At 39.9% G+C, this 22393-nt stretch overlaps 1 protein-coding gene across 1 annotated transcript in view; it reads left to right on the forward strand.

The window, feature by feature from the left end:
* Nucleotides 1-17331, forward strand: part of drg2 (developmentally regulated GTP binding protein 2) — a 37686-nt gene extending 20355 nt beyond the window's left edge. Inside the window, exons 8-13 of the mRNA XM_078558400.1 lie at nucleotides 1526-1623; nucleotides 2905-2981; nucleotides 5025-5113; nucleotides 5199-5257; nucleotides 15586-15639; nucleotides 15750-17331. Coding sequence (XP_078414526.1) covers nucleotides 1526-1623; nucleotides 2905-2981; nucleotides 5025-5113; nucleotides 5199-5257; nucleotides 15586-15639; nucleotides 15750-15836 — 464 coding nt within the window. The 3' untranslated portion in view covers nucleotides 15837-17331. The remainder of the gene's footprint in view (nucleotides 1-1525; nucleotides 1624-2904; nucleotides 2982-5024; nucleotides 5114-5198; nucleotides 5258-15585; nucleotides 15640-15749) is intronic.
* Nucleotides 17332-22393: the final 5062 nt, after the last annotated feature.

Raw genomic sequence — 22393 nt, forward strand, 5'->3', positions numbered from 1 at the left:
AAGGAATAACTTCAGAACATAAGAATTAGGAGCATTCAGCCCTTCAAACCTGCTTCACCATTCAATGCAATCATAGCAGATCATCTATCTCAACTGCACCTTCCCACACTCTCCCCATACCCTTTATTTTTCTTAGTATCCAAAAACCTGTCAATCTTAATCTTCAATATATTTGACGACTTTCATCCGCACCCCTGAGGTAGAGAATTTGGAAGATCCACAACCCTATGAACGAAGAAATTTCTTCTCCTCTCAGACCTAAATGGCCAACTTCTAGCTCTAGACTCCGGAGCCTAGGAACCAGCCTCCCAGCATCCACCCTATCAAATCCCTTAAGAATTTTATACACTTCAATGAGATCACCTCTCATTCTTATAATTGATCTCTCCTCATAGAACAAACCCCTCATCCCAGGAATCAGTCTAGTGAATCTTTGTTGCACTCTCTCCAAGGCCAATATAATACTTCCTTTGGTAAGGAGACTAGAATTGTACACGGTAAGACCACAGCTGGGAGTACTAAGGCCCTATGCAATTGCAATACTATCGCTCCATTTTTATACACCTATTCCTTTGTAATAAAGGTTAATTTGCTTTGCCAATTGTTTGCTGTAGCCGCATGTTAAACTTCTGTGATTCATGTACAAGGACAGCCAGGTGCCTCTAAATACCAACATTTCCCAGTCTCTTGACATTTCAGAAAAAAATTCTGCTTTTCTACTTTTCCTTCCAAAGTGGATAACTTCACACTTCCCTACATTATATTTCATCTGCAATGTTCTCGCCAGTCACTTAACCTATCTATATCACTCTACAGTCTCTTTGCTTTTTCTGTTTCTACCTAAATTTGTGCTGTCAGCAAACTTGGATACATTGGTCCCTCCATCTAGGTCATTGATTTAGATTATAAACAGCTGAGACCCAGCCCACCGCCCCCCACCCTCCCGGAGAGTTACAGTTGCCAACCTGAAAATGACATGTTTGTTCTTGTTTTCTTTCCATTAACCAATCCTCAATTCCCTGCTAATATGTTACCTCTAATCCCATGAGTCCTAATTTTTTTGTAATAATCTCCTGTGTGGCACCTTATTGAATGCTTTTTGAAAGTCCAAGTACATTATATTCACTGGTTTTCCCTGTGTCTACTGAGCTTGTTTCAATCTATGAGGAAGGAACTCCAGGGGGAGATCCACAGAATGGTTGACAGCAGGTTATACCATTCCTGCAGGCCCCACATGCATATGGAAGAATTGGCAGTGGCACCTTAGTGAGCGTAGGATCCCAATTTGCAGATTTATGTAGGCTCCTGCCTGCTTCATGCAGGACCAGTGGCTTCCCATTTGCAGGCTTGCCTGAAGATTGCCTTGTAACCAAGGAATGGGAATTTTTTTTTAAATTATTGATTTTCAACTGCCTATCCTGTGTTCCAGCATTTATCGGGTGAGCAGCAATTGGAAATTGACTCAATTGTAGTACTAATTAGAAGAATTGAGGTTATTTTTTTATTCTTAATATTTCCATCCCAGAAATCTTTAATGCAGAAGTTCTCTTCAGGGAAGATGCAACTCCTGATCAATTTATAGATGTGGTAGTTGGAAACCGTGTGCACATGCCTTGTCTTTATGTAAGTTAGACTCAATCTCTCGATGGACAGCTTTTGGTGTACTTGATATTTTTTAAAACTGTTTATAACCAATGTGGACTAGAATGGTAAAATGAAAATAATGATTTTTTAAGAAAAAAAAAGTGCCCCAGTGCCTCTGCAGAAGATGAATCTGACTGTTAAGAAGTAGGGAGCAGAGGCCAAGTACTTTTCTGTACATGTAATGAAGCCAAGCCCTTCACACACTGCAGTTGCAGGACCTCAGGGGGCCAGTTACAGGGCATGTCCCCAAAGCAACTGTGAACATGTACGTAAATGGGAAAACAACATAAGGGGCCTCTGGTCTCTGGAGAGTAAATATCTTAATTCATGTGAAGGCTGCCTTAGACCATATACCTTTGCCCTTTTCTTCATGAAAGCAATCTTTCTGATTTATTTGAATGTTAGAATCCATGTTGCTCTTTGAGCCTTCTACACCACCAAGATCCTTTTCAAAGCAAGATACTAAAATTGACCAGAAAAAATCATTTTAAAAAGTAAAATGCATCAGTAAATTATGAGCCAAATGTGAAACCACCAGATTGTCACTTGAGCACATATTTGTAAAATATCATCAGCTGTAAATTTCATCTTTGCCTTAAAGATAATGTCTAACATGCTTTTGTAATGTTTTACTGTTCTTACTATTATTGACCCATTGAGTTTGTACGGTAGGTGTTGCCAATTATATGTTCATCGTGGCAGTGGAGCTCTAATATGACCTCAGGCTGCTGCTCATTATCCAGGTTTTCTGCTAAAAGATGTATATGTACAAATATTGAGCGAGGATAAGATTGGGCTACCTGTGATGCCATCTGTGGTGACTACCTTACTAACACACTGACATGGAGAGGTACAGGACAGCTTTTTGTACCTGGTTTCTGTATCCCAACAGGTGCTGCTACCTCCAGGAAAGGAGCAGCAAAATTACTCTGGAAAAATGAGAGTGTTATTTGAATGCAAGATGAATTAAGATGCTTTGTTTATCCATGTCTACTTTAGTGGTCAAAATATTGTTTATGCAGATTTTATTCAAATTTCATAAATACTTAATCCCTACCCTGCAGAATTACAGAATTTCTGTGCCGTTATAGAGATAATTCCTGCTGAATAAACACAATTTCTGTACAGTTGCACAATGCCTGCTGAAAAAAGACTTCACACTTTTTGTATGACTAGGCTGTGATTTGTCTATGAATGCTTAATGTTTTTACAAGTTTTCAGTCATAGTGTTTGTGTATTTTTTTTTTGCCCTTAAAAAAGGTCTATAATAAAATTGATCAGATACCCTTGGAGGAGGTGGACAGATTGGCCAGGCAGTCGCACAGTGTAGTCATTAGGTAAGCTTTTTACACAAAGTTACATGTGCTATAAAATGTTGCCGTTCCTTATTCCAAATGTATACAGCATGCTGTATAGAAATTAAAATCCTGTTTTTACTAGGCTGCTGAATGTAATGAAAGCACAAAGTATGGGTAGGCCTCACTAGACTGGTGAAGAAATTATGAAATGTTTCTCCCTCCTCCTTTTCTCTGCTCAGAAATCATTAACTCTGTTACTTCTATGGGTGCTGGTCATCCATTGGTGCCTTAGCCAATTGGTCATTGTTTTGTTGTGAGCTTAGATGGTGATGTCAGCAGGTTATTTGATTGTGGTGGATCATCATAGCTAACCCCAATCCTGTCCTCACGATGTATTATGGATATGCTCCAACAGAAATCACAGGATAGCAATTAGCAGCTGGAGGTCTGACTGATATTTCACTTCCTTTAAACAAAGAGCAAAATGCTGTGGATGCTAGAAACTGAAATAAAAGAGGAATGCTGTAAACACGCAGTGATCTATCATCAGAATCCTGAGAGTGAGATGGAGAAGTGGCAGGTGACTGGAAGCTCAGTCACTTGTGTGGGTGAAATAGGAATGTTCAGCAAAGTGAGCACCCAGTCTGTTTGGTCGCCCCAACGAACAAGAAACTGCATTGTGAGCAATGAATACGAGTTATGAGTTTGGAAGAAGTACAGGTAAACCACTGTCTGACCTGGAATGAGTGTTGCAGACCCTGGGAAGTGGTGAAAGGGAGTTGGTGCATCTCCTGTGTTTGCATGGGCAAGTGCTGGCGGAAGAAAAGCAGCATTTGGGGGGATGGAAGAGTGGACCAGACAGTAATGCAGGGAATGATCCCTGCGGAGTGCAAGACTAGGACGATCTGCTTTATGGTAGGGAAATGTTAGAGATGGCAGTGGAAGATCCATTTAATACTCAGTTATTGAATGCTACACAATTTAACATCTAGTTGTCTTTTTAAATTACTTAACCATATTTGTCATTGAAAACAAGCAGCATATGATTAATCCTAGGTCCCTTTCTGTCTTCCCTGCTACTTAAATTGCATTCATTGTACAGTTGGACTGTAGCGAGGTTTGGGGGTCCAGGTACAGAAATTGCTAAAAGCTGGTTGATAGGTACAAAATTAATTAAAATGGGTAATGGAATATTAGCTTTTTAATCACAGGGGGACTGAAATGCAAAAGGATGGAGGTCACCCTACAAATGCAGCCCTCTGGTTTGGCCCCATCTGGAGTATTGCGCTCAGTTCTGGACACTGCACCTTTCTAAGGATATGTTAGCCGAGGAGGGAGCACAATGCAAATTCATCAGAAGGACCAGTGTTAAAAGGGTAAAGTTTTGAGGACAGGTTGCATGGGCTAGATTTGTATTCCTGTGAATATAAAAGATTAAAGACTGTTGTGATTGGGAATGACTAACTTGATTAAAGGAGTTCATAAGATGGAAAGAGTCTTTCCTCTGGTGGGGGAGTCTAGAACATGGGGCATAACCTTGAAATTAGAGCTAGGCTGTTCAGGGGTGATGTTAGGAAGCGCTTCTTCATTCAAAGGTTAGTGGAAATCTGGAGATCTCTCCTCAAAATAGTTGACAAGGCTGTGGTCAATTGAAAATTTCAAAACTGGGATTGGTTTGGCAACAGTGTTAAGGGCTAGGGGACCAAAGCAATAAGATGGAGTTAAGATACTAATCAGCTATGATCTGATTGATCAGATTTGAGGGGCTGAAAGGCACAGAAATAGGCCAATGTTCCTTAACCATCAATATTTTTGGCATTTGTGAAATCTTATTCATCAGTGTGAAATTTCACTTGCCGTGTGGCTTTCTCAGTGGTATAAAGTTTAAAATGTCTTTTACTAGATTCTCTTGTTCCACCACTTCCAATTCTGTGTGATAAGTTTTGCCAGTTTATCGTTGCTTTCAGTAATTTGGTTAGTTTATAGATGTGAAGCAAGATCCCTATGAAGCCTTACCTGATTTTCAATTCTTGAGCTTGTCGGGATGTTTGTTATTTATATCTAATGCATCCATCTCTTTAGCTGTGAAATGAAGCTAAACTTGGACTATCTGCTTGAAATGCTGTGGGAATACCTCGCATTAATCTGCATCTACACAAAAAAGAGAGGAGGTAGGAGAAGAGTCAATACTGAATTACCTCATGTTTTAAATTTGAATGCACGTGAATAATGTAGTGCAAATTTTGTTTTGAACAGAGAGACCAGATTTTTCGGGTGCTATAATTATGAGAAGATCAGCCTCGGTTGAACATGTGGTAAGATAAAGCATCTTTCTGGCAAATTTTCTCCTCCTTAATTTGGGTTGTAGCAGTTTGCTGTCAATCTACTTAAGCTAACTCAGCACAGAGCACATATTGCGTTTGTTATCTTTGTGGTCTCCATGAATGGGCTCTCACCTTTACCCAGTTGGCACCTCACGTTTATAACCACTTTCTCAACCTGCTCTGCCAACTTTGACAATTTGTGCACATATAGACCCAGGTCTCTGTTTTATGTCGACTCCTCATTCTTCCTACTGAAATGTATCACTTTACATTCAATTTCATCTGCCACATGCCCACCCAATCCACCAGCCTGTCTATCCCCTCTTGAAGTCTATCATTGTCCTCATCATTTTGCAATGCTTCCAAGTTTTTCAAATTCTAAAATTGTGCCCTGCACATCCAAGTCTAGATCATTAGTATATTTCAAGAAAAGCAGTGGCCCTAGTACCAACCCTGTATAAATTCACCCAGTCCAAAAAACAACCATTCACCACTAGTTTCTGTTTCTTGTCACTCGGCCAACTTCATATCCAGGCTGCCACTTTCTCTTTTATTTCATGGGCTTGAATTTAGCTGGCAAGCTTATCATGTGGCATTTTAATCAAAGCCTTTTGGGAGTCCATTTACATCACATTAGCCTCATTAACCCCCTCTGTTACCTCATCAGGAAACTCAATCAAATTAGCTAAACACAATTTGCCCTTAAAAAAGATTATGCTAGCTTTTCCTAATTAATCCAAACATATCCAAGTGACTGCTCAATTTGTCCCAGATTATTATTTCGAAAAGTTTTCCCATCACTGAGTTTAACTGACTGGCCTGTAGCACCCTGTAGCTGGATTTATCCTTGCACACTGTTTTGAACAAGGGTGTAACATTTGCAATTCTCCAGTCCTCTGAACTTTCTATATTCAGTGTGGTTCTCACTTGTATTATCAACCTGACATCTGTTATATGTATCCTTTTTCTGTTGCATCTTCCCCCCCTCTCTCTCTCTCTCTCTCTTTCTCTTTTTATCATCCAAATATCTCTGGCGTTGGTTGCCCTACCTTTCCCCCGTCATGGGAATGTTCTTTGACTGCACCTAAACCATCTCTTTAAAGGCAGCTCATTGGTCATTGTGCACAAAGGTTTGCCTGCTCACCTTTGATTCCAATTTTCCTGGGCCAGATCTATTCTCACTCCACTAAAATTGGCTCTCCTCAAATTAAGTATTTTTACACTAGATTGCACTTTGTCCTTTTCCATAGCTAACCTCAGCATTATAGTACTATGATCACTGTTCCCCAACTGAAACATGATCCACTTGACCCGTTTCATTCCCTGGAACCGGATCCAGCAATGCCACCTCCCTCGTGGGCCAGAAATATACTGATCAAGAAAGTTCCCTTGAACACACTTCAGAGAACTCTTCCCCCTCTTCCTGCCCTTTTTCACTATTAATATCCCAGTCTATTTTAGGATAACTAAAGCCCCTCATCGCTATTCTATAGTTTTTGCACCTTTCTATGTCAGCAGTGGCTCCTTTAGAAGCACTCTCTTTTCTGAGTTAAAAGATTCTGGCTTCTGGGACTTGAGCACAAACTCAAAGCTGACACTCTGTTTCAGTGCTGAAGAAGTGTTGCACTGTCAAATGTGCCATCTTTCGAATGAGACATTAAAGAAACCCTGTCTACCTTCAGCTGGACATAAAAGATCCCATGGCATTATCGAAGAAGAGCAGGGGAGTTTTCCCCGGTGTCCTGGCTTATTTATTGGCCTCAATCAACTTCACAAAAAACAGATTATGTGGTCATTATCAAATTGCTGTTTGTGGGAGCTTGCTGTGTGCAAATTTCCTATTTTACAACAGTGACTCACTTCAAGAGTGTTTCATTGGCTGTAAAGACATCCATGAAAAACCTTATATAAATGCAAGTCTTGCTTTCTTTCTCTGTAATTTCCTGCAAATTTGCTCCTCTATACCTTTCCCACTAGTTAGTGACCTATAGATTTAGTTAGCTCCTGGAAATCTAATGCATGACTTCCAAAAAAAAAAAATTTCCTGCATAATTTGTTCCTTTCTTCCTTATCAGAGATTTATTGAATCTCTGCATGATATTCCTCAGCTTGGTGCAAGAAAGGCAAACCACCATGTGGGGTTTGTGGTGGGAGCTGCAAAATATGCCATCATTGTCTCTGATTATGCAATCCTTTTACTACACTACACTGCTTTTGTCTTTTCCTGTGCAGCTTTTTTCTCCATGCCTTGTGTATCTTGTTTCACCATTGTGCCATTATGTTTAGAACCCTCAGAGTCACTGTCGTAGTTCTCCTCTCAGCTATCCAAAATCATATAGCTATTGGACAGCCCCAGGAACACTGAAAATTTTCTGCGCCTCTTTTCTCTTCCTGCTATTCCTGAGCTAGTCTCTCTAAACTGCTCTCTTTTGCTCGGCAGTCTGCCTGACTGATGTGAATGGCCACTTGACCACTGATCCATATTGCAGAGTTTGAAAAGTTGGTCATCAGTCTTAGGCTCAAGAGAGACAATTAACTATCTAGAACCTCATGCAGATATAAGTCCCTGAAAGGCCTTTTTTTAAAAATTCATTCATGAGATGTGGGCTTTGCTGGCTGGGTCAGCATTTATTACCCATCCCTAGTTGCCCTTGAGAAGGTGGTGGCGAGTTGCCTCACCACCCAGTCTCACCAAGATTGTATACAATTGGAACAAGATTTCTTTACTCCTGTATTCAAACCCTCTTGCAAAAAAGGTCAACATATCATTTGTGTTCCTAATTTCTTGCTGCACCTGCGTGCTAGCTTTCAGTTACTTATGAAGAAGGACACCCAGGTCCCTATGGACATCAACACTTCCCAGTCTCTCTCCATTTAAGAAATATCCTGCATTTCAGTTTTTCCTACCAAAGTGGATAATTCCACTTTTTGCATATTACATTCCATCTGCCATGTTCTTGCCCCACTCACTTAGCCTCTCTAAACCCCCTTGAAACCTCTTTGCATCCACCTCACAATTCACATTCCCACCTAGTTTTGGGTCATCAGCAGACTTGGAAATATTACATTTGGTCCCCACATCCAAATCATTGATGTAGATTATGAATAGCTGGGGCCCAAGCACTGGTCCTTGCAGTGCCCCACTAGTCACAGCCTGCCAACCCGAGGCTGACCAATTTATTCCTATTCTCTGTTTTCTGTCTGTTAACCAATTCCCAATCTATGCCACTGTATTACCCAACCCCACATGCTCTAATTTTGTTTACTGAAACCCTGTGTGCGACCTTATCAAAAACCTTCTGAAAATCCAAATGCACCACCACCACTGGTTCCCCCTTATCTTTTCTGCTAATTACATACTCAAAGAAAACTCCCAACAGGTTTGTCAAACATGATTTCCTTTTCATAAATCCATGCTGACTCTGTCCAATCCCACCATTATTATTCTGTGTCCAGTTATCGCATCCTTTATAATAGATTCTAGCATTTTTCCTACTACTGATATCAGGTTAATGGGTCTGTAGTTTCCCATTTTTTCTCTTTCCGTTCTTTCTTAAATAGTTGGGTTACATTTGCTACCTTCCAATCAGCATGAACCATTCCAGTATCTATAGAATTTTGGAAGATAACCACCAACACATCTAATATTTCTACAGCCACCTCTTTTAACAGTCTGGGATATAGATCATCAGGTCAAGGGTATTTATCAACTTTCAGTCCCATTAATTCCTCCAGTAATGCTTTTCTACTAATACTAATTTCTTTTCAGTTCCCCATTCTCGCTATTCCTGGGGTATCTCATATTCCTGGGAGGTTTTTTTATGTCTTCCTCCATGAAGACATAGACACACAGCATTTATTTAGTTTCTCTGCCATTTCCTTATTCGCAATTATAAATTCTCCTGACTCTGTCTGTTGTGGGCCCACATTTGTCTTTGTTAATCTTTACCTTTTTACATACCCATAGTAAGTAGCTTTTACAGTCTGCTTTTATGTTTCTTGCTAGTTTACTTTCATATTCTATTTTCTCTTTATCAGTTTATTGATCCTGCTTTGCTGAATTCTAAAATGTTTCCAATCCTCAGGCTTACTACTTTTTTGGCAACTTTACAAGTCTCTTTGATCTAATACAGCCTTTAACTTTACTTGTTAGCCATGGTTGGATCACATTTCCTGCTGGTTTTTGTGCCTCAAAGGAATGTATATTTAATGTAAACCATGTATTAATTCTTTAAATACTAGCCATTGCCTGTCAACTGTCATTCTTTTTGATGCAGTCTACCACAGCCAGTTTGCCCCTCATACCTTTGTTTAGATTTAAGACCCCAGTTTTAGATTGAACTACATCATTTTCAAACTTAATGTAAAATTTACAACATATTATAGTCACTCTTCCCTAGCAGCTCCTTTACAACAAGGTTATTAATTAGCCCTTTCTCATTGCACAATAGTAGATCTAAAATAGCCAGTTCTCTAGTTGGTTCTTCAACATACTATTCTAGAAAACCATCTCACATGCATTCCAGGAATTCGTCCTCCACAGCATTGGTGCTAATTAGGTTTACAGTATTACCCGTGTTACATGCAGCCCTAATTTCCTGCTTTATACTGTGTCCAACATTATCACTACTGTTTGGCTTATAAATAACTCCTGCTAACATTTGCTGCCTGTTGTTGCTCAGCTCCATCCAAACTGATTCTACATCATGATCTTCTGATCTAAACGCCTTTCTCATTAACGTACTGATCTCATCCTTTATTAACAGCACTACTCCACCTCCGTTTCCTTTTGCCTATCCTTCCTAAATGTGGAATATCTGTGATCATACCTGTTTATTTCCATTTGCGTCACCAGTTCATTTATCTTGTTGTGAATGCTGTGTCTGTTCAGATAGTGCCTTTAATTTTGTCTTTTTGTTATTTTTGCAGCCTCTAACTTTATCTGCTGGCGCACTCTTAAGTTTGTATGTTCTGTCCTTTCCTGCCATGCTCAGATTATTAATTCCCTTATTGCTACCTTACTCTCTTGCCTTGTCCCCTCTCTCTAATTTAACACATCTTGCTTCACTTGATCCCTTGCCTCCGCTATTTACTTTAAAGACCATCTCCAACAAGAGAGAATCTAACCATCCCCCCATGACATTCATTACCATCACTAACACCCATGGGGTTACTCATGGACCAAAAACTGAACTGGACCAGCCATAAAGCTACTGTGGCTAGAGGAGCAGGTCAGAGGTTGGGAATTCGGTAGTGAGTAACTCGCCTCCTGACTCCCCAAAGCCTGTCCACTATCTACAAGGCACAAGTGGTAAAAAGGAGTAGGGATGATGGACCAAAAAGGAAATTTACATGTGGTAGCAGAGGACATAGCTGATATATTAAATGAATACTTTGCATCTATCTTTACCAAGAAAGATGATGTTACCCTGGCCATGATAAAAGGAGGTAATTCAGACACTAGAAGGGTTTAAAATTGAAAAGGAGGTGGCATTGGATAGGTTATCTGTACTTAAAGTTGATGAGGCATCAGGACCAGATGAGATGCACCCAAGAATACTGAGGGAAGTAAGAGTGGAAATTGCAGAGGAACTGGCCATAATTTTCCAGTCTTCCTTAGACTCACAGGTGGTGCCAGAGGACTGGAGAATTGCAAATATTATACCCTTGTTCAAAAAAGGGTGTAAGGATAAGTTCAGCAACTACAAGCCAGTCAGTTCAACTTCGGTGGTGGGGAATCTTCTAGAAACAATAATTTGGGGCAAAATTAATAGTCACATGGACAAACATAGGTTAATTAAAGGAAAGCCATCATGGATTTCTTAAGGGAAAATCATGTTTAACTAACTTGCTGGAGTTTTTTGAAGAGATAATAGAGGGGGTTAATGAGGGCATTGCAATTGATGTGGTGTACACAGACTTCCAAATGATGTTTGATACATTGTCATACACCAGACTTGTGAACAAAGTTAGAACTCATAGAATATAAGGATAGTAGCAACATGGATGTGGAATTGGCTGTGTGGCAGGAAACAGAGTGGTGGTTAATGGATGTTTTAAGGGCTGGAGGTAGGTTTTGGTGGAGTTTATATATTAATTGTAGTGAAGTTCCCCAGTGGTCATTATTGGGAACCTTGCTTGTCCTGGTATATGTTAATGACCTAGATCTTGCAGATGGCACAAAACTGAAGCATTGTGAATTGTGAGGAGGATAGTGTAGAACTTCAAAAGGGCATAGACAAGTTGGTGGAGTGGGCAGACGGGTAGCAGATGAAGTTCAATGCAGAGAAATGTCAAGTGATTAATTTTGGTAGAAAGAACATGGAGAGACAATATAAAATAGGGGGCAAATTCTAAAAGGGGTGCAGGAGCATAGGGACCTAGATCTATATGTGCATAAGTGATTGAAGGTAGCAGGACAGGTTGAGAGAATGGTTAATAAAGATACAGTAGCCTGGGCTTTATTAATAAGGGCATAGAGTGCCCAAGCAAGGTGGTTATGTTGAACTGGTTATGTCACCAGTTTGGCCTCAGCTGGAGCATTGCGTCCAGTTCTGGGCACTGCACTTTAGGAAGGATGTGAAGGTATTGGAGAATGTGTGGAAAGATTCACAAGAATGGTTCCTGGAATGAGGAACTTCAGTTATGAAGATAGATTGAAAAAGTTAGTACTGTTTTCCTTAGAGAAAAGAAGGCTGAGAGGAGATTTGATAGCGGTATTCAAAATCATGAGGGATCTGGATGAAATAGGTCGGGAGAAACTGTTCCCACTCTGGATCGAGAACAAGAGGGCACAGATTTAAAGTAATTAGTAAAAGAAGCAATAATGATATGAGGAAAAACTTTTTCACGCAATGAGTGGTTAGGGTCTGGAATGCTCTGTCTGAGTATGTGGTGGAAGCAGGTTCAACTGAAGCATTCAAAAGGGAATTGGACTGTTATTTGAAAAGGGAGAATGTGCAGTGTTATGGGGAGAAGGTGGGAGAATGGAACTAGGCAAGTTTCTCATTTGGATGTAGACACGATGGGCCAAATGTCTGTCTCCCGCACTATAACAATTCTTTGCTTCTGTGAAGTCAGGAGTGTGATGGAAGACTCTCCACTTGCCTGGATGAGTGCAGCACCTACAACACTCAAGAAGCTCGAAACCATCCAGGACAAAGCAACCCGCTTGATTGGTACCCCATCCACCACCTTAAGGACTCGTTCCCTTCACCACTGACACACATTGGCAGCAGTGGATACTATCTACAAGACGCACTGCAGCAACACACCAAAGCTCCTTCAACAGCACCTTCCAAATCTGCAACCAATACCACCTTAAAGGACAAGGCCAGCAAATACACCCCCACCTGCAAGCTCCCCACCACCTGCAAGCTCCCCTCCAAGCCACATACCATCCTGATTTGGAACTATATCGCCGTTCCTTCACTGTCATTGGATCAAAATCCTAGAATTGTGCACTGTGGGTATGCCTGCACCACATGGACTGCAGGTTTAAGAAGGTGACTCACCACCGCCTTCGAGGGCAGTTAGGGATGAGCAATGAATACTAGCCTAGCCAGCGACGCCTACATCCCGTGAACGAATAAATAAAAAAAGATTCCCAAGCACGTTATGACCTCCACGATTTGAAATCAGGATAGGTCTCACATTCCAAACTTCAGGCTGTGCTGCAGACGCAAAACAATATTTTCAGATTTTTTCAATCTTTTCACGAGCATAGCAAGAAGGTGGGTTAATAAGAATTAGTGATACCAATAGTTGTGATCTTCTGCAGCTTGCTGTATACATCTTTAAAATGGGATTTGTTGGTGAAGCACCCTTTGTTTATATTTTTTTAAAGTACTAGAAAATGTTATAGCACCTTTCATGTCCTCAGGATGTCCAAAGTGCTCCATAGCAAGAATTAACTTTGAAGTGTAGTCACAATTGTTATGCTATTTACGAACATACAAATTAGGAGCAGGAGTAGGCCACTCGGCCCCTTGGGCCTGCTCTGCCATTTAATAAGATAATGGCTGATCTGATTGTAACCTCAACTCAACATTCCCACCTCCCCCCATCACCTTTCACCCTCTTGTTTATCAAGAATCTATCTGCCTCTGCCTTAAAAATATTCAAAGACCCTGCTTTCATCGCCTTTTGAGGAAGAGAGTTCCAAAGACTCAGCACCCTCAGAAAAAAAAACTTTCCTTCTCTCTGTCTTAAATGGATGATCCCTTATTTTTAAACAGTAACCCCTAGTTCTAGATGCTCCCACAAGAGAAAACATCCTCTCCACATTCACCCTTTCAAGACCCCTCAGGATCTCGTATGTTTCAAGAAGTCACCTTCTAAACTGCAGCGGATACTAGCCTAGCCTGACCAGCTTTTCATCATAAGACAACGTCCCCATTCCAGGTATTAGCCTAGTAAGCCCTCTCTGAACTGCTTCCAATACATTTACATCGTTGCCTAAATAAGGAGACCACTACTGTACACAGTAGTCCAGATATTGTCTCACCAATGCCCTGTATAACTAAAACATAACGTCCCTACTTTTGTATTCAATTCTTCTCTCAATAAATGATAACATTCTATTATCTTTCCTGACTATTTGCTGTCCCTGCATACTAACCTTTTGTGATTGATGCACTAGAACACCCAGATTGCTCTACATCTCAGGGCTCTGCAATCTCTCACTATTTAGATAATGTGGCTCTCTTTTACTCGTCCTATCAAAATGGAAAATTTCACACTTTCCCACATTATACTCCATTTGCCAGATCTTTGCCCACTCACTTAACCTATCTATATCCTTTTGTAGCCTCCTTATATCCTCTTCACATCTTACTTTACTACCTGTCTTTGTGCCATCAGCAACTATACCTACGTTCCCTCCATCCAAGTCATTCATATATAGTAAAAAGTTGAAGCCCCAGCACTGACCCCTGTGACAAACTATTTGTTACATCTTGCCAAGACACATTTATGCCTGCCCTCTGTTTCCTGTTAGCTAGCCAATCTTCTATCCATGCCAATATGTTACCCCTGCAGCATGAGCTTTTATTTTTTGCAATAACCTTTGATGTGGCACCTTATCAAATGCTTTCTGGAAATCTAAGTACAGTACATCCACCAGTTCCCCTTTATCCACAGCATATGTTACTTCTTCAAAGAACTCCAATAAATTGGTTAAACATGATTTCCCTTTCACAAAACCATGTTGACTCTGCCTGATTACCTTAAATTTTTCCAAGTGCCCTGCTAATTTATCATTTCTTTAATAATAGCTTCTAGCATTTTCCCCATGACAGATGTTAAGCTAACTGGTCTGTCTCCCTTTTTTAAATAAAGGAATTATGTTTGCTATTTTCCAATCTAATGGAACCTACCCTGAATCCAGGGAATTTTGGAAAATTAAAACCAATGCATCAACTATCTCCCCAGCCGCTTCTTTTAAGACCCTGGGATGAAGCCCATCAGGACCTGAGGACTTGTCAGCCCACAGCTCCAGCAATTTGCTCAGTTTCATTCCCCTGGTGATTGTAATTTTCTTGAATTCCTCCCTCCCTCCCATGTCCTGATTTGCAGCTATTTCTGAGATGTTGCTTGTGTCCTCTGTTGTGAAAACTGAGCAGGCAGTTTGCACATGACAATGTCCCACAAATGACAGCGCAATAAATAGGCAATGTTGTCTGTCTTTGATGTTAATAAAGGCTGACCAGGACACTGAGTGACTATCCTTCCTGTTCTTTTGGTGGTGCCATAGAATCCTTTACATCTACTTGAACAGGCAGAAATCAGTTTACCACCTCATTGGAAAGATGGTACTGCTGACAAAGTAGCACTTCCTTAGTACTCAGAAGTGTCAGTCTAGATTATATCTTGCGTTCTGAAGTGGGGCTTAAAATCACAGCCTTCAGAGGTGAGATTGCGAGCACTAAGCTTGACAGTTTAGACGCCTCATCGTCATTTAGTGGAAGAAGGGAGAATTTAATGCATTATTATGCCACACAATTGCTGCTGTATTCCTGTGAATTAGTGACATTTTGGTGAGAGTTAAACCATCCTGTTGCACGCTTAGAAAAGAAGAAAAGAGGCTTTGGCAGCTAAGCTTTGTTGGTAACAGTCTTACTTTAGTTTTTTTTTAGGATGAAGTGATTGTGTTTGATAAAGCAGAGTCTGGCTTGCCATATTGACCATTATATTTTTGACTGTTCTGCTTGATTTTGAATTAGCAAGATTCGAGGTGAATCAACAATGAATTTAACCTATGTTACATACTTAGCAGAATGCAAGATTTTAAATGTACTGCTCTTGCCTTCCTGTTGTAGTGTCATCGAATTCATAGAACCTTAGCGAGCCAGTTCAAATATGCTCTTGTCTGGGTGAGTATGTTGACATTCTACATTGAGTTGCAAATTTAAAATGTTTGATACTTGCTCACGTCTGAAATAAATTTTCTGCTAATGAGGAATATCATTTTGTTTAATTCTAGGGAACAAGTACAAAATATAGTCCTCAACGAGTGGGGCTGACTCACATAATGGAACATGAGGACGTCATCCAAATCGTCAAGAAATAAACAATGACCCTTGTTGCACAGTACCTGCAGTGTATCACCAGCCTTCTCTTTCCCTCGCACGACAGGCAATGTGAAAATTGACTTTTTGGAAATTGTAATGCAAGAATTGTGTTAAATTGCCGATGGAAATGGTTTGCTGTGGCAGCCCTTTAATATCAAATACACCATGACTGGTATTCTGTAGTAAGGTGACTGTTAAAATGGAAGCATGTGCCCACTATATAGGCTAATACTATACTTTGTGGCTCCTGCTCAAACAGTAACACCTGTTTATTTGTAACATTTCTTATTTTATCACCAAAATGTTTCATTACTGCAAAGGACTCTGACAGTATTTCCCTTATTAGCCTTTTGCCAACTTTCAAAACATGGACTTGTTCCTTATAGAACTGAAAAATATCCAGTTAGTGTGTGATTTACAGTAATTCAAATATGTATATGTTTGAATGGAGATGAGATCCAGTTCATTGTGCAAGGCATTAACCAAGTGCTTTAATTAGCTTAATGTTCTCCTTGCTTCCCATATGTATTGCAGAGCAGAGCTTGCATCTTCCTATAATAGTACACAAAAAAACATTTGTCCATTGGGTCCCTTTTTGTTTCTTTGTGTTTTTTTATCCCCATAGTAATTTACGAAAAAAAGTCATTCCCAATTTTCTTCTTTCCTGTCAAAGTTGATGACACTGGCACTTTGGTACTTTAGACATTTATTGTGAGACGAAGCAGTGAATATCAGCAGGATGTTCAACCATGGAGGATTTTGTTGCCAAGTCTAAACTTACCCTTGCAAGAGACTTGCACTGCACTTTCCAGGAAGTCACTAGATAACCATCAGGAACATGGTTTGAGTGTTACTCATTTGGTGCCCCAAGATCAATTTAAAAGCTCCATAAGTTTGACGGCCGGTCAAAGGAGAAAAATAGAGAGCTGTGCTCAGAGGTTGTGGGCCTTTCTTTATCATGGCTTGTCTGCTGCATGGCATCAATATAAATGAGCAGCAATGTTTGATGCTAACTCAGTCAACTAAACTATGGTTCTCAAAGACATTTGATAAGTTTGAAAACACATGGAGCAATATATTGGACTTGCTGTGAAATCTTGGGAATTCTATCGTCAAAAGGTTATTGTTGTATCGATGAGCATTCAGAAAATTGATGACCTGGGAGATTGAACTGTATGAAGAAAAGCTGACAGAAACATGTATTCACTGAAGAAAAGAAGATTTATGCAAATCAGAAGCATAGATAATGTTATGTAAGTTGGATATTTAGCTTTGAACGTACAACCAGAAGACTTCTGTACAAAATCAACGTACCCCAAGTAAGATTTGAGCAGTTCATGAGTCAATCAACTTGCAAAAAGATGATGGATAAATAATGTTAGGAATGAAATTGATTTTACCAGGACGGATATAAGTAAACCTGAATGTCACCAAGTTTGAATTGCTTGTTTCTGTTGATTAAAAAGTAGATGGTCTTTTTTTGACCAGATCAAAGTGGTTTCTTTTATTGTTTGAAGTGTGAATTGTGTTTGTATCTCTGTAGATTGGTTTGTCTAATAGTCTGTGGTATGTAGTGAGGCAGTCATTGTAATATTTATCAATCATCTTTAAAAAGAGAAGTTACATATTTATAGTGCCTTTTACGATACATGCCAGAATGCTTCATAGTCAATGGAGTGAACCATAGAACCATAGAACACTACAGCACAGAAAACAGGCGATTCGGCCCTTCTAGTCTGTGCCGAAATATTATTGCGCTAGTCCCATTGACCTGCACCTAGTCCATAACCCTCCAGACCTCTCCCATCCATGTATATAGAACCAAGTGTTTTTGATGTTAGTCACTGTTGAGTGAGGGAAATGTGGCAAACAATTTGCACATCAGGAGGACAAATGAGCAGTTAATCTATTTTTTTAATATTGTCGGTTTAGCTATGAATACAGCTTGCGATATAGCTATAAATATCACCATCCATCAGTCTTTCTCTTCTTACCAAAATTAAAGTGTTTATATATAGGTTTATTTATAGACAGGACTATGTTCCAAGGATGGGTGAGAGGGCAGTTTATTGTGTTGAACCACAAAGGATAACATTTGTGTAGTTGTCAGAAGAGATCAGAGCCAGAGCTGTCAATCAAACAATGTTTTCCCTGGGGCTCAGGTGTTTAGGTACTCTAATAGATTTCTGGGCTCTCAGCCAAGGATGAATTGTGAGGCTTGGCTGATAGCCCAGGAGACTGTTGAAACAGCCCAGTCCCAGGGAAAGCATTGCTTGATTGACAGCGCTGGTACTCTACTGTCAATTTCACAATGTTCATTTACACATGGAGGTTTCAGTGCTTGCAGTTTCTGCTAACACTTTTATTGGACTGTAGGAAAATAATTTTTTTTGAGAAAGTGGAAAATTATCAATGAATGGCTCTTATTTTTACACATCCTATTGTTACTATAGGGTTCATATAGTGGATGATGAGCATGGTGGGACCATAAGGGGTAGGTGAAGGTGTACTTTGGCATGAAGGGCAATGGGGGGTAGGTGAGGGCATGAGATAGCAAAGATAGGGCATGGGGAGTTAAGGGCTAAAGGGCCTTTTTTTTCATGATAACTGGGATGAATTTCCACAGTGCCAAGGGGGACCTTTTAAACAGCCTGCCTCAACACCCTCTAAAATTTTTCCTGGGCCTACTGGCCCAACTGCAGCCAGCAGCCAACACCCACCACCCCAAACCCGGAATGAAAATCCTGTCTTTCCTGGCACTTTGAGGCAATAAGTGGAGGCATTGGGATAGTGGTATTGTCACTGGACTAGTGTTCCAGAGACCCAGGTTAATACTCTGGGGACCCGGATTCGAATCCCACCATGGTGGAATTTGAATTCAATAAATATCTGGAATTAAAAGCCTAAAGACCATTGTTGATTGTCATAAAAACCTATCTGGTTCACAAATGTCCTTTAGGGAAGGAAATCTGCCACCCTCACCTGGTCTGGCCTACATGTGACTCCAGACCCACAGAAATGTGGTTGACCCTTAAAAATGCCCTCTGAACAAGGGCAATTAGGGATGGGCAATAAATGTTGGCCTAGCCAGTGATGCCCACATCCCACGAATGAATTTTTTAAAAAACGGGCCAAGCCTACCTGCCTCAGGTGAAAAACCCAGCCCATGATGTGTAGGTGGAGGCTAAAGGGTGTTTTTTTTTATCTCAGTTAAATATTGGGAAGACTGAAGCTATCTTCTTTGCTCCTGCCACAAACTCAATAATCTTGCCAACAATCCCACTCATTTTTGGTTACTGTTTGCCTGAACCAGACTGATCACAACTTGTGCATCCTAATTTGACCCCAAGATAACCTTTCAACTCCATTTCCTCTATTACAAAGGCTGCTTGCTTCCCACCTGTGACATTGCCTACCTCACCTCTACCTCAGCCTATTTACTGCTAAAATCTGCATCCTTGTATTTTTCATCTCTATCTTTGATTATTCCAGTGCACCTCTTGTTGGCCTGTATTCAACCCCAGTTACTCATCCCTGACCTTCATTCACTCCAAGCCCCTCAATGCCTCAGATTTAAAGTTTTCATTGTCATTTTTAAATCCCTCATGACCTTGTTTCCCCATTATCTGTATGCCTTCCAATCCCTTCCCCCAACACACATTTTCTGATCCTTTGGCCTACTTCTGCTCCTAATTCGTATGTACGAATGGTTCTGGTCTCTTGTAAATAAAGAATGGGAATATATGCCAAGTAAAGAAGTGCTTAAAAGTGTGCTTGAACTGAGATCCTTAAGGGTTCACTGACATACTGTCATTGACCTAAAACGTTAACTGTTTCGCAACAGATGCTGCCAGACCTGCTGAGTATCTCCAACATTTTCTGTTTTTATTTCTAGATTTCCAGGATTCATCGTATTTTTGCTCATGTCAAATATGTAATTTCCTGAAATTGAGTGCAGGTGAAATCAAAAAAAAAGGCTAGTATATTTTGGGTTATATAAACAGAGTATGAAAGCAAGATGGTTATGATGAACTTGCAGAAAGCAATGGTTAGGTCTCATTTTGTGTACACAATTTTGAGCATACTACTACAAAGGAAATTAAAGCCATAGAAAACACACCAGGCTGATATCAGGGATGAGAAGCTGTTGTGATGGAAAGGAACTCCAGATACTGGGACTATTTCTACAGGAATGGAAAAGGCTTAGAGAAAACTTAAGTTTTTATCAAGGTTTTGGTATGGTTTATAGTTCCTCTTGTTGGAGGGTCTGTGATAAAGGCTTCCTCAATTTAAAATAGCAAGGGGGGTCAGCAGAAATTTCTTTTTGGAGCATAAAATGTTTTGAAGCAGTGACAGGCAGGAGGTTACAATCAGATCAGCCATGATCTTATTGACTGGTGGATCAGGCTTGAAGGGCTGAGTGGCCTACTGCTCCTAGTTTGTATGTAGTTGCATCTTTTGAGGAAAATAGACAAATATCTGAAGAGGAAAGATAGACGGCTTTGAGGAGAGAGTGGCTCCCTTTTATTTCTCATCTATGTGAGACCCCTCACCAACATCATCCAGAAACATGATATCCAATTCCACAGTTATCCTGATGACACCCAGTTCTATCTCACCACTATGATTTGTCATGCTGCTTGTCTGACATCCAGTATCGAATAAGCAAAAGTTCTTTCAATTAGCTATTGAGAAGATTGAAACCATTGGCTTTGGCCTTTTATTCCTTCTCCTAATCAGCCTCCTATCTTCATTATCTTGAGCTCTCCCATCCAGAAGTCTACTACCCAAATCTTTAACTCACGTTTAAGTAGTTCTTTGGTAGTACAGAACCTGAGTATTGCTAAAAAAAAAATACATTTTGTTGAACATTTTTGTCTTGCACTCATCTGGACAAATCGCAAGAATACCAATGTCAGGGGAAGCAAGAACTTTATACTGTATGAGAAGAGAGTGCTAATTGGTTGGCAAGTGAACTCGGGTTGGTAGAGGCAATGTCATGGAAAATGCACCAGTTAATGGTGACTGAAAGTTAACTGCCAAGCATTGTTTGAAATTTAAAACAGGCAGCTTGGCTCTGGTCAAGGCATTGCCCTGAGGAATGAACTAGCGAATGGCTATCACTTGTTTTGTTTAGCTGAAACAGGTGTAATGTTCTTTCTGTCTGCAAAGAACAGGGTCTGTGTATTAATATATGTAGCTTCCAGTACACACAAACAATTTAATATTTGTCAGTTGGGCTCACAGTGTGGCCTATTTGCACCTATCATGATCCCAGATAACCACATCTGTGGCAAGTGTTGCCCTTCAATCCAGATGATAGTCATATCCCTTAGGTTTGGAAGTGGTGCAAGCCTGGTTAATAGTCAAGGACAGGAGGATTCTGGAAGAGGTAAATTCAAAAGCAGTAAGAGAAATATCAATGCTACAGAACAGAGTAGCAATTTGAGTAAAATCAAGCAAAATGGATTGGGAAGGGACAGAGAGCTTAAAGGTAATAAGGCAATAGTGACATTAAGGAAAAATAAATAAAAGTTAAAGATAAAACTACTGTATATGAATGTGCAAAGCATTCACAACAAAATAGCTGAATTAGAAGTAGTTAACACTTTGACCTAATAGCCATTATGGCTACAGAGTGACTAAGATTGGGAACTACACATTCCAGGATACTTGACTTTTAGAAGAGATAGGAAAATTGGAAAAGGGGGTAGGAGGAGGGGAAATAGCCCTGATAATAAAACATGGGACAAAGACAGTAGAAATAAAAGATCTTAGCTAGGAAAATCAAGATTAAAATCAGATTGTGTGGAGCTAAAGAAAAAGATGAGGCAGAAAGCACTAGTGGGATTATTTTAAAGGCCCCCAAACAGTAGTTAGTGCTCAGCAGAGTTTAAGTCAGGAAATTAGAGGTGCATGAAACAAGGGTAATAGAGTAATTGTGGGATATTTTAATCCTCAAGACTGGGAAAAGCAAATTTACAATAATAATGTGGAGGATAAGTTCTTGTAATTACAAGAGTTTAAGATCCATATAGTCCCATAGAGGGACTAACTAGAGGGAAGGTTATTTTGGATCTAGTGCAATGAGAAAGGGTTAATTAATAACCTTGTAAAGGAGACTTTAGGGAAGAATGATAATATGAAAATTTGTTATTGAGTTTAAAAGTTAAGTCAAAAACTAGGCTCTTAAATCTGAACAAAACATACTACATAGGAATGAGGGGCAAGTTGGCTAAGGTAGATTAAGAAACATGACAGTAGTTGAGCAATGGCAAACATTTAAAGAATTAATTTATAATTTGCCACAAATATACATTCCCCAAAAGAATAAAAATGGTTTTACCACGGTTAACAAGAGAAGTTATAAAAGGAGTTAAAAAGAGGCTTATAACATTGCCCAAAAGAATAATAAGCTGGAGGGTTAGAATTATTTTAAAATTCAAGAAATTGATAGAGATTGAGAGTACACTGATGAGATTGAAAAACAGCCTGTAAAAAGGTACAGGTATGTAAAAAGGGAGAGATTAGCAAAGGTAATTCTGGGTCCATTAGA

This window comes from Cetorhinus maximus, chromosome 15, assembly GCF_964194155.1.
Source record: "Cetorhinus maximus chromosome 15, sCetMax3.hap1.1, whole genome shotgun sequence".
Lineage (NCBI taxonomy): Eukaryota > Metazoa > Chordata > Chondrichthyes > Lamniformes > Cetorhinidae > Cetorhinus > Cetorhinus maximus.